At 32.3% G+C, this 13,999-nt stretch overlaps 1 protein-coding gene across 1 annotated transcript in view; it reads right to left on the reverse strand.

The window, feature by feature from the left end:
• Positions 1-13,999, reverse strand: part of Stk33 (serine/threonine kinase 33) — a 74,010-nt gene that overhangs the window by 30,037 nt on the left and 29,974 nt on the right. Inside the window, exons 11-12 of the mRNA XM_076844193.2 lie at positions 2,385-2,603; positions 1,961-1,966 (exon numbers count right to left, since the gene is read on the reverse strand). Coding sequence (XP_076700308.1) covers positions 1,961-1,966; positions 2,385-2,603 — 225 coding nt within the window. The remainder of the gene's footprint in view (positions 1-1,960; positions 1,967-2,384; positions 2,604-13,999) is intronic.

The raw sequence follows: 13,999 nt of genomic DNA on the forward strand, positions 1-13,999 counted from the left end.
GGTTGGTTCAATATATGGAAATCAATAAATTAACTCATCATATAAATATATTTAAAAACAAAAATCACATGATTATATCAATAGATGCAGAAAAAGCATTTGACAAACACAGCTTCCACTCATTTAAAACACTAGGAAAAATAGGGATAGAAGGAACATTCCTCATCATTGTAAAAGTTATTTATGACAAACCCAAGGCAAACATTATTCTAATGAAGAAAAATTAAAAGAATTCTCCATAAAAACAGAACAATACAAAGATGCCCTGTTTCACCACTTCCATTTCACATAGTCCTTGAAACTCTAGCCAGAGCAATTTGGCAAAAGAAATAAATTAAAGGGATAAAAATAGGAAAAGAAGAGCTCAAAGTATCTCTGTTTGTTGACAACGTAATCTTACAGTTAGAAGACCCAAAAAACTCCATTCAAACCTTCTAGAACTCATAAATAAATTCAGCAATGTAACAGAATATAAAATTAACACCCAGAAATCAACTGTATTCCTATATTGCAATGATAATTAAGCTGAAAAAGAAACTAGGAAAACCATCCCATTCACAATAGCTTCCAAAAAGAAAAATAAAATACTTGTAAATCAATCTAATAAAAGAGGTGAGGGACCTCTACAATGAAAACTACAGAACACTGAAGAAAGAATTAGAGGAGGAACTTAGAAGATGGAAAGACCTCCTATGTTCTTGGATAGGCAGAATTAATATTATCAAAATGGCCATACTACCAAAAGCACTATACAGATTCAATGCAATTCCTATCAACCTTCCAATAATGTTCTTCATAGAAATGGAAAAAGCAGTCATGAAATTCATCTGGAAAAATAAGACACCCAGAATTGCCAAAGCAGCCCATAGTAAGAAAGGTGAAACAGGGTGAATCACAATCCCAGACCTTAAATTATACTACAGAGCTATAGTAACAGAAAAAGCATGGTATTGGCACCAAAGCAGGCAAGAAGACCAATAGAACAAAATAGAAGAAGAGAGACAAACCCACAAAGATACAGTTACCTCATACTTGATAAAGGGGCCAAAAACAGACATTGGAGAAAAAGCCTCTTCAACAAATGGTGCATGGAAAACTGGTAATCCGTATGTAGTGGAATGAAATTAATCCCTCTCATCATGCACAAAACTCAATTCAAAGTGGATCAAAGACCTAGAAGTTATACCAGAAATCCCAAACATACTAGAAGAAAATGTAGAAACTGATATCCTTAACAAGATCAAGATCCTAAAGCACAAGAAGTAAAATCAATAATCAATAAATGAGATGGTATCAAATTTGAAAACTTCTTCAGAACAAAGGAAATAATCAATCAAGAATGTTAAGAGAGAACCTACAGAATGGAAGCAAATCTTTGCCAACTGTACCACAGACAGAGAAATCATTTCTAGGTTATATAAAGAACTCAAAAAATTTAGCACCAAAAATACAAATAACTCAATCAATAAATGGGCAAAGGAACTGAACAGACACTTCACAAAAGAAGAAATATATGAAAATGTTCACCGTCTCTAGCAATTAGAGAAATGCAAATTAAAACTACACTGAAATTTCATCTCACTCTAGTCAGAATGGCAATTTTCAAGAATAAAGTAACAGTAAATGTTGACAAGGGTGAGGGGGGAAAGGTACACTCATACATTGCTGGTAGGACTGCAAATTGTTGTAACCACTATGGAAAGCAGAATAGAGATTTCTCAGAAAACTTTGACCATTTGACCCAGTTATCTCACTCCTCAGTAACAGCATACTATAGTGACACAGACACATCAATGTTTATAGCAGCACAATTCACAAAGATACAGTTACCTCATTCAATGGAACCAACCTAGGTGTTCTTCAGCAGATGAATGGATAATATGGTATATATACAAAATGGACTATTACTCAGCCATAAAGAAGAATGAAATTATGTCATTTTCCACTAAATGGATGTTACTGGAAACTATCATGTGAGTGAAATAAGTCAATGCTACAAAACCAAAGGCCAAATGTTCTTTCTGTTATGCAGATGATAACACAATAGGGGAGGCAGTTGAGAATAGAAGTTCATTGAATTAGACAAAAGGCAATGAAGGGAAGGGATGGGGGGATGGGAATAGGAAAGACAGTAGTATGAATTAGACATAACTTTCCTATGTTCATATATGATACATGACCAGTGAAACTACATCATGTACAACCACAAGAATGGGATCCTAATTAGAATTAGTATGTATGTATAATATGTCAAAATACACTCTACTGCCATGTATATCTAAAAAAAACAAAAAAAATTTAAAAGACATTGAAAAATACAAAAATGTTCCCAGAATTGTAAGAGTATTTTATAGTTTGGAGAAATGAAACAATCGTTCTATTACTTGTTTTGCTAGTTTTCCTACCTGTTTTTGATTCTTTACATCTGAAGTATTATTGACTTCCTGGATATTTTCCTTGAGCTGGGAACTTTCCAACTTTTCTTGAAGAGATGAGTTATTCTTCTCAGCTGTCTCATCATCTTCATCGGTTTCTGGGTTATTTTTCCATTCTTTCATCATTTCTAATACATTGGTAGGCCTCATTGAAGAATGTGTATTTCCCTAATATAGATAATGATTTTTGGTGTTATAAATAGCTTAGATGATTGAAAAGATTCCTATATCTTTTAGTATTATATACTCCCAAATAAATGATAGTCACATGGGAAAATTACAATGATAAATAAACACAAACCTTCCGATGTCCAAGGAATCACACTCCTAATCCTGCCATGGCTCACACCTTTTGAATAATATCAGTAATAATATGTCAAAGTTTAAAGTGGAAATATTGTCTTGAAAGAACAATGCAGTATGATTGTGCCAAGGACACTATATAGAGCCATTTCCTGAAAAGTAAAGACCCCTTTTCTTTGAAACTGATAGGGGGTTGAAAAAAATGAAAGAAGTTGCCCAAAGGTTAGTGGGTCCAGTGCTAATGATAAGTCTATAAAAATGCCTAGGTAAAAACAAAATCTAAATTCCACTGTGTAGTTAAGAAGTATGTCTAAGAAGACAGATACTTGATTTGAAAGCTCTTGTTTGGAATATTTACATATAATGTGATCATTTTGATTATAATTGTCTAATTGTATTTTTTATCACAGATATGACTATATCAGACCCAAACTGACCATTTTGTATTAACTAAACTTTACTGAACATAATATGCCATTTAATATGCCAAGAAAAATACATGAATACATGTTCAAATGGCTCCTGCTTAATTAGGCAAGTATTGTTTTTTATCCTACTTCATACTGTTAAACAAAATTTGAGTAAGAAGTTTGGATTGCTTTTTAACTAACATGACAAGTTCAAGTGTATGCACAGCTATGGGGCAATTCTAAATTAATCTGATGTGTAGGTGGATTGTTAAGCATCTGAATACATTGTTGAGTACATCTGAATATATTGTTAAGGATTTAATGATATTAACTGTATTTATGGTTGAAGACAAACTTTAAGTATGGAATAATAATCAGTTGGACTTTCATAATTATTATAAAGTGAGATTTCTCAATGATGATTTGTCAAATGTATTTAATATTAATTCAGCTATATTCAGCTACATTTTGTCTTTCAACATTCCATGCCTTTATGTTTCAAACATGTTTCTTGTAAATAGCCAGATTTTTAAATATTCAATTTGACAATATATCTTTAAACAGATATTTTTGTCCATTTACTTGTATTCATTTCTATATTTGGACTTGTTTCAACCATGTAAATTTATTATTTCAATTCATTCCTCCCATTATATGTTTTTTAAATTCTTTCCTACTTTAACATACTATAGAAATGATCCCTGAAAGTACAGTCTTTCTTTCTTACTTTAAAAATCTGATACCTATATATTCTCTTTTAGCACACTTTCATGTACCTTTGTTCTTGCTCCCTTCCCAATGCCCATCATATAGATATTACCTCAAATTTTAATTTTAGGTTATTATGAATATACTTTTTCTTCTTACTCAAGAAGATACCAAGAAAGCCAACCAAGGTATTTAATGACTATTGCTACACATAACTCTATGTAGCATCTCCTGGATTTATTTAAGTACTTCTTTCATCAAGTGTTTTAAAGTGTTAGACTCAAGTAGTAAACCCTCTGAGACTATGTATATTTGAAAACATTTTTATCATTCTCTTTCATACAAATGACAATTTCTTTCTTTTTTTTCATACCAAGAATTGAACCCAGGGTAGCTCTACTACTGAGCTACATTCCTACCCCACTTTTTTTTTTTTAAGAGAGAGAATGAGAGAGAGAGAGAGAGAGAGAGAGAGAGAGAGAGAGAGAGAGAGAGAGAGAGAATTTTTTAATATTTTTTTTTTTTAGTTTTCGGCGGACACAACATCTTTGTTTGTATGTGGTGCTGAGGATCAAACCCAGGCCGCATGCATGCCAGGCAAGTGCGCTACCGCTTGAGCCACATCCCCAGCCCCTCCTACCCTACTTTTATTTATTTATTTTTTAAATTTTGAGACAGAGTCTCACTAAGTTGCCAGCTGAGCCTTGAACTTGCAGTCCTCTTGCCTCAGCCTTCCAAGTAGTTTGGGTATAGGTGTGTACCACTGCACCTCTTTTTCCTTTAATACACTTAAAATTTTACAGTCAATCTTGCATCCAATACTGCTGCAATGTGATTGTTCTGTTTGATATGATTTGCTCTTTCTTTTTAGGAGATTTTAAAAATGTGTCTTTATTTTTGATATTCTCAAATTTTGTCATGTCTCTCAGTTTTTTCTCATCCCCCCTAACATCTGAAATCTTTTTTCTTGCCTTAAATCTGATGAATTCATCTCTATAATTTCTTAAAAGATTTCCTTCTACTCCTTTATATTTTTCTTTCTGAGACTCTTATATGGTTTTTAGCACCTTTAATTTAAGGACCCTGGCTTCTACTCCTTAACTCCTTCTCTTATATTTTCAATCTCTTTACCCTCTCCTACTTTCTCTGTATAAAACTCTACACTCTGATCTTTAACTGCACCTATTTTACTATATATCCTACATAACTGCATTCTATACGTCAACTATTATATTTTTATACCTAAATGGTTCTACTTGGTTATTTTTTTAGCATTTCATATTCTTGTTTCATATTAGTACTACTTTATTTTCTCTTTCAGTATGTTCATTTTGTTGATTTTTAAATTTGGGGGTTGCCTATTCTAAAGTCTATTAAAAATTTTAAGGTATAAACTAAAAATATCTGGGGAGACTCCCCATTTTTCAAAATTATTTTCAGAAAAACTAAAGCATAAAATTTTGAATAGACTATTCCAAAAAACACATCATTTTTTCCCCAATCTACAAAACCAGCAATTCTAAACTTTATTTTACCTTATAGCATTTTCCCAGTCACCTTTCTCTCTGTCACCTAACACTAGTACTTAGTTTCAATTTGTGTTGATTTTCTTTTAATGTCTTATTTCTCTCCTCTTTTCTGTTCCTACTCATCACCCTAGTTCAGTCTTCTTTGTCTCAGCCAGTCCTACTTCAGTTCTCCCAGCCTACTTCAGTTCTCCAAATTCTGCTTGCCATCATGAAGATTATATGATACACTGTTGCTAGAAAACTGTTCTTGAAGTTCTGTCTGTTCTGGCCCACAATCCACACACCAACCCACAAATTGAAGGTGTTGACTTATAAAAGTCTCAGGCACGTGCTACTTGTTCCCAAGTTGCTGTTCCAAGTCCCTTATATGGCTTTTAGTTCATCTCCTTACTAAGGATCCTGTTTTCTACTCCTTAACTGTGTGTACATGTTTTTGGCTCCCTGGAGATTTTTCAACTCAAATTTATTCCTAGGGCCCTTCCAGCTTTAAGCTATTTCAGGCAGGAGTTCTTCTCTCATCCTAGAGTCACAGGTATAGCCCACAAGCACCATCCAGGTCCATGCACACTACCCTACAAGGTCTGAAGGACAAAAGAGGAATTCACACAAGCCCAGCTGTGATCATGGTACTTCAGTGACTTGTAGTAGTAAACCATTGCCATATGAGCCAAGTGTAAAATAAAGTCTTAGTCAATGCCCAAGAGCAAAATAGCTCTTTCCTGCCTTTCCAGCTTAACTACTACTCCCCTACATGGTTTCTATAGGTCTAGAAAAAGAAAAGTACTAACTAGTCTCTGAATATACTTCATGTTTTTTCTGTCTTTACATAGCTTTTATGAAGTTATTTCCATCTAGAATTACCCTTCTTCTTATCCTAACTCCAAACTAATTTATATGCTTACCTATTTTTTTATAGTCAGATCACATATTACCTTCACTTTCAAGCACTTTTTTATAACTCCCTAAAAAGAATAATAGCTCTCTTATTGTAAATTTAGTAGTAGTAGTGCTACATATATATTTGTGTAGATTTATCATCCTCTTCCTGTGGTTTTGTTTTAAATCTTTTACTAAAACTGTGGGCAACCTGACCACAGGGACTATCTAAACTGATCCTGTGTCCCCCACAGTGTGAAGAAATTATTCAATAAATATCTGTTGTATTTTTAGTATATATCAGTAATTAAGTATCAAATAAATCTCCAAGTGTCTTGGCTCATGAACTTCTTCCTAACATAATTTTTATAAAAAGCCTCACTGAATATCTACTCAACAACATATTCATATATATACACATAATGTATATATAATTAAGAATATAATAATAATAATAATAATAATAATAATAATAGTCTGAACACACTTTATAAATCAATGAGCAAGGGCCCTGTTCACACATCAGGAAAGACTATTGTGAAATTCAGCCTTACACCCAATTACAAGTGTCTTTGCAAAATATGACTATAAAGTGCAGAATGGAACTTAATTATTCAAGGAGAGGGACTATTAATCTTTGTACTCTGATAATGTCTGATGGATTAAAATCAAAAGATACTTATTAAAATCAGTATAGACATTTAAATGACTATTGTCCTATTTCAAATAAGTCACCTTTGGGACTGATGAATTGTAAAAATAATTTCTTTCATTTCAAAGAGCATACAATTGTTCTTAATTCTGGGAAGAAGCTAAAACTCTTTAACCTGAGATTTAAGCCCCCTCACAATTTTCTTTCCTTTGTAGACTCATTTCCCACTCCTTTCCTTCAAGCATGTTTTCTGTCAATCATACTGAACTTCCTGATTTCATACTTGCTTGCCTCTGTACCTCCAGCCATTTAGCAATTTCTTATGTCATTTATCATTTTCTTCCATGCACTGTATCTTATGCATAGCTTGTTTTCCTTACAATATTGTAAATTCTTTATATCTTATATATCTTTAACTATATTTTACTACAAAGGACAGGACCTAACATATGGTAGGCATAAAAAAAGTGTTGAAAGATTTACTTAATCTATGAATAATAATAAAGCTCAAAACTAGGGACTATCTTATGATAAGGCATAGATTAAAAATAATTTTCTTAACTTATACCAATGGTTTGTAAAATGTAAGTGGGCATAAGAAATTCTTGAGAAACTAGTTTTAAAATATAAATTTTTGGTGTTACCTGTCACTAGAGGATCTGAAGAAATACCAAGATGTCATTGCAACTGTCTAATAAGAAACAATTATTTCCTGAATCACTATTGATGGTAAAGAGGAAAAAAGGAAAAAACAGATACAAGAGACACATAGGACAATAGACACAATCCTGGCAACAGTAGTCATTATCACACTCTTCCTTTGTAGGAGAGGCACTTTTTTTTTTTTTTTACTGTTTTTCCTTACATCTAACATTTAATTTTTGAAATCAGAATGAAATATATGTTTACTTTAAAGTCCATTCACTTAAATGTAGATAGAGAAATAATTATTTTTCTCATAATACTTTTCAGATATATAACGTTTCAAAATACACATTATACACGAGTTAAGCCATAGATAATTTTTTGCCTACTATGGTCTTTGAAAAACATGTTGTTAGGTGGTAGGTAGTGCAAAAGACAGTGTAAATTGATTGATTCTAAAGCAGTAAAGTACTGAGAAAATGATTATGTTTTCTTTTGATTATTTCAAACAGAGGATAGGAAGTAAGACTTCAAGTGGTTAAGAAGAATAGTTTTGTCTTTTAGAAGTTTGTAAAATGCCAGTATTCTAAATTTCATACTCTGAACTCCTCACTATAGTCCAATATAGTACACAATATCTGTCACTTCTCTATCCATTTGGCAAAGACTTCATAGAGACAAATGTTACGGAGGATCAAAAATGGAGACTTCTGGAAAAATGACCAAAGCCAGAAATAAAGTTATACTAATTAGAAAACAAATAATTAAATGGCCAAACCCGAATGTTGTGCGGTGCAGAGAAGAGATAAATTTTTAAGACACGCCATCTGTTTTACAACTTTATTTTCCTTTACTACTAAATCTACTCAGTACATTTTTGCAGTGATCTATCTAGTTGCAAACTCATTTGCACAATTACTGTAAGCCAAAAATAATTACTGTACAGAATCCTATGAGATATCAGCATATTCACAAAAAAGGGCAGATATAATTCATTCTTGAGTGAAGACTATTTTTTTAGCCTTTAAAGAACAATATGATATTCAAAGAAATGATCAAAAATTGTCAAAGGAAAATTAGAGAATTTAAAACGGTAATACACTGTATGTTTACAGAACCTAAACTTATCTGGATCTTTTCTAAATGTTGTAGTGTTTAAAATCATGTTGCTAGGGCCTCTTCTCTCTATCTGTATTTTATCTCTTTAGACCAATGGCTTAACATGGCATCTACATACTCATGATTCTCAAATTTACATCTTTGGCTCAGAATTCTCCTGTTCCAGACTCACATATTCAATTAACTATTTGATATATCTACTTGAATGCCATGTAGGTATTTTAAACTTACAATTTCTAATGTAGAACTCTTGATTTACCACACTTGTTCCCCGTCAAGCAGTCTTCCACACCTCAGTAAATGGCCCCACTGTGCAACAGTTGTTAGAGCAAACTCTGGATGTAATTCTTGTTTCCTATATTATCCTCATTGCTCATCTAATCAATCACCAAATTCTGTCATTTTTTACTTCTAAAAAATATATTTCATATGTATTTCTTTTCATCTATTGCCATGTTGATATTTCCTATGTTCATATATGAATACACAACCAGTGTAACTCCACAGCATATACAACTACAAAAATGGGAAGTTGCACTCCATGTATGTTTGATATTTCAAAATATCAAACATACACTCTATGTATATTTGATATGTCAAAATATATTCTACTGTCAGGTAAAAAAAATAAAAATTACCAGTGGCTCGGGAGACCAAGACAGGAGGCACAAGTTCATAACAAGTTCATAGCAAGCCTCAGCAACTTAGCAAGGCCCTGAGCAACTTAGTGAGATCCTGTCTCAAAAAAAATAAAATGAGTTGGCTCAGTGTTTAAGTGGCTCTGAGTTCAATCTCTGGTACCAGAAAAAAAAAAAAAAGTTCTGGTAGTACTTCAGCTGAGAATCTATCTAGTCCTAGGCTTTTTTTTTTTTTTTTTTGAAGGCTTCAATTTTATTACTTGATATTGATCTGTTTGAGTTTTCTGTATCCTCCTGGTTCAATTTGGGTAGGTCATATGTCTCTAGGAATTTGTCAATATTCTCAAGCTTTTCTAGCTTATTGGAGTATAAATTTCAAAATAGTTTCTGGTGATCCTCTGAATTTCAGTAGTATCTACAGTGATACTTCCTTTTTCATCTTGAATTTGGTTAATTTCAGTTTTTTCCCTCTTTCTTTTGGTTAGTTTGGTTAAAGTTTTATCCACCTTATTTATTCTTTCACAAAAACCAACTTTTTGTTTTGTTGATCTTTTGTATTGTTTTTTATTACTCTCAATTTCATTGATTTAGGCTCTGATTTTAATAATTTCCTATCTTCTACTGATTTTTTAAAATATTTATTTTTTAGAAGTAGTTGAACACAATACCTTTATTTTATTTACTTTTATGTGGTGCTGAGGATTGAACCCAGGGCCTTGCACATGCTAGATGAGTGCTCTCCCACTGAGCCACAACCCCAGCCCCTCTTCTACTGATTTTGATGTTGGTTTGTTCTTCTTTTTATAGGGTGTTGAGATGTAATGTTAGATTATTTATTTATTATCTTTCTATTCTTTCTCTTTCCTTTTCTTTTAACATATCAGCTCAATGCTATGAACTTTCCTCTTAGATCTGCCTTTATATTGTCCCAAAGATTTTGATATGTTGTATTACTATTCTTATTTACCTCTAAGTAGTTTTTAATTTCTCCCCTGATTTCTTTGCTATCCACTCATCATTCAAAAGTGTATTATTTAATCCCCAGGTATTAGACTGGGTTTTTATCTTATCATTGATTTCTAGTTTCATCCCATTATGATCTGATAGAATGCAAGGCATTATATGTATTTTTTTCTATTTGCAAAGATTTGACTTGTGACCTAAAATATGATCTGTAATAGAAAATATTCCATGTGCTGGTCAGAAGAAAGTGAATTCAGTCATTGATGAATGAAATAGTCTATAGATGTCTATTAAGTTCATATTATTAATTATATTCTTTAGTTCTATAAAAACTTATTTTATATTTGGATGATTTATCCAGTGGTAAGAGAGGCATGTTAAAGTCACCCAGTATTATTTTATTGTGGTCAATTTGATCCTTAATATTTAGGAGGATTTGTTTCATGTATGGGGCATAATTATGTATGTTTTATTATTTGGGGCATAAATATTTATAATCATTATATCTTCTTGTTATATGATTCCCTGAAGCATTATGAAGTGACATTTCTTGTTTCTTCTGATTTATTTTGGCTTGCAGTTTACTCTTTATCTAATATAAGAATAGCTATTGCTGCTGTTTTTTGAGTCCCATGTGAATGTTATGTCTTTTCCCATCCTTTCACCTTCAGTCTATGGATGTTTTGCCTATGAGTTGAGTTTCTTATAGATAGTATATTGTTGGGTCTTATTTTTTAATCCAATCTACCAATCTATATTTTTCAATTAAAAAGTTTACAAAAAAAGTTATTATTGTGAGATGATTTTTAGTTTCTGCCATTTTGATTTATTTCTAATGTTTAAATCAGACTTGATTCTCCTTTAATTGACTATTCTAGTGTAGTTCCTCCCTGTGCTGGTTTTCATTTTTATTTTTCATTTCTTCTTTGTGAAATATTTCAAATATGTTTTGTAGTACAAGCTTTCTAGTTACGAATTCTGTTAGCTTCTGTTTATATTGGAATGTTTTTATTTCATCTTCAATTCTGAAGCTTAATTTTTCTGGATATAGTCTTCTTGGTTGGCATCCATTTTCTTTCAGAGCTTCATCTATATTATTCCAAGCCCTCCTGTCTTTTAGGGTCTGGGTTGAGAAATCAGTTGAAATTTGTACTAGTTTACCTCTAAATGTGACTAGCCATCTTTCTCTTTTACATTTTATTTTATTTTATTTTATTTCTTACATATATGACAATAGTTGAATGCATTGCATTTATAATTATCCATTCACAGCACAATTTTTTATAACTCTGTATATAAAGTATGCTCACGCCAAATTATGCCAATATATATGAGCTCTTATTTTTTTTGGATTACAATTCTTAATACACCTTTATACCACAATTTATCATATCTCTGTTTGTATATAAGGTATATTGACACCAAATTCACATTTTCATACATGTATTTTGTATAATGATGACCGTCTCCTTCCACTATCCTTGCTATTCCCCTTCTCCCTCCCTTTCCCTCCCACCCCTATTCCCTAAGGGGTAATTTTCCTCCCATGCTCTCCCTCCCTACAAATCCTATCCTTACTCTGTATGTTAGGCATTTTCATTATAATGTGTCTTGGTGTTGGCATATTGTAATTTTGTATATTTGGAGTCCTATATGCCTCTTGTATTTGAATTTCCATTTCATTCTTAGATTTGGAAGTTTTCCTGATATTATTTTATTAAAAAGATTTTGCACAGGCTGGGGTTGTGGCCCAGAGGTAGAGTGCTTGCCTATCATTCATGAGGCACTGGGTTTGATCCTTAGCACCACATAAAAATAAAATAAAGATATTGTCTACCTCTAAGTAAAAAACATTTAAAAAAAGATTTGCATTCCTTTAGCTTGTATTTCAGAGCCTTAATCTCACCCTGATAATTCTTAAATTTGGGCTTTTAATATTATCCCAGATTTCTTGAATATTCTGTTCATGGTCTCTTAATATCTTTTCTTTATGGTCAACTTCATTTTCAAGATTATACACTTTAGGGCTGGAATTGTAGCACAGTAGTACAGCACTTGCCTTGCATGTGTGAGGCACTCAGTTCAATTCTCAGTCACATATAAATAAATAAAAATAAAGGTCCATTGGCAATTAAAAAGATTATACACTTTGTCTTTGAGTCTGAATAATCTATCTTTAAAATGATCTGGTGATGCTTTGCATTGAATTTTTATTTGGATTATTTAAAAAAATTTTTTTTAATTGTAGATGGACACAATACCTTTATTTTTATTTTTTATGTGGTGCTAAGGATAGAACCCAGTGCCTCACACACGTTAGGAAAGTATTCCACCACTGAGCCACAACCCCAGCCTTTATTTGGTTTATTTAGTCTTTCATTTCCAGGATTTCCATTTGGTTCTTTTTCAGAATCTTTATCTCTTTATTGAAATGATCTTTTACTTCATGTATTTTTGTCTCCAATTTCACTCTTTACATCATTATTTAACTCATAGAACATTTTAACTATGAACTTTCTAAATTCCTCCACTATGGTGTTGATGGAGTCAAGTTGTTCAAACATTAAGAGCTGTTTGGTATGACATATTCCCTTGCTTTTCCATATTGTTTGTATGTCTATCCATCTGCTGGTATAGTTCTCACTTTTTTTAAGTAAGGGAATATTTTGTGAGTTTCTTTCTCTTAAGAGCCCTAGGCAAATATCCAGGTAGTGATATCTTTAATCAATGTGTTTCCTCTGCTGATCCCAATATCAGCCCATTTTAAGAGATGCCACTGAACCTTATTTACTTTAATCACTTCAGAGCCAACCTGATAAGAAAAGAAAAAAAAAATTGTTGCTATTATTCTACATGGTTCCTCAAATCTAGAGATAAGCTTGTAATAAAGTTTTCTCAATTCTGCTTTTCCTTTCTGTGTTGTGAGGAGATCAGAATTTATTGCCTTGCTCCCTTCCATCATCTGTTTCCACTGCCAAAACCATGGATTTTAAGTATGTGCAAATATGCCATAACGGAAACTACTATTCTGTATAACTGAGTTGCACCAATTAAAATAAATTTTTAAAATGAAATGACTACTCAAACTCCAGCCACCACAACATTATTCCAGTAACTAGGAAACAGGAAGGGCATAAACAATGCTATCCTCTCGCCATATAAAGTGAAAATATACCCATTTCCTTTCACATCTCACTGACCATCATTGATGATTAGCAAAGAAGACTGGGGTATAAAGTCTTAACTAGATAGCAAAGTTTCCAGCTAAACATCAGGATTCTTATTATAAGAGAAGAGAGAGAAAAGAAAAAGAAAAACTGAGAGGTAAGAAGCAGCTTCTTCCAAAATTCCTGCTATGGCCAGGTTGATATTCTGGGAGCAGGGATACAGAGGAAAGGTACTGGGTCTATGCTCAAGGTATTTAATCTAATGGTGGAAAACAATATGTAAATAAACAATTACTTAAGATTCAAAACTAGATAACATCCACTGTTTGGAGACTTTCACTTTTCTGAATCTCTGAAGATTCCTTATATCCAAGAGTTAAAAAGAGAGGTGAATGGTTCCACTGCTTTATATCACTGAACTATAGAGACTGCTTCAATATTCCACAGCTTCAATAATGAACATTTCTCAACCCTGTTCTACTGGACATGATATCTTCAAGACAAATAACAGAGCAAAGTTCATTTAAGCACCTATAAATATATATGAACAACTA

The sequence above is a fragment of the Callospermophilus lateralis genome, chromosome 2 (genome assembly GCF_048772815.1).
Source record: "Callospermophilus lateralis isolate mCalLat2 chromosome 2, mCalLat2.hap1, whole genome shotgun sequence".
NCBI classification, from domain to species: Eukaryota; Metazoa; Chordata; class Mammalia; order Rodentia; family Sciuridae; genus Callospermophilus; species Callospermophilus lateralis.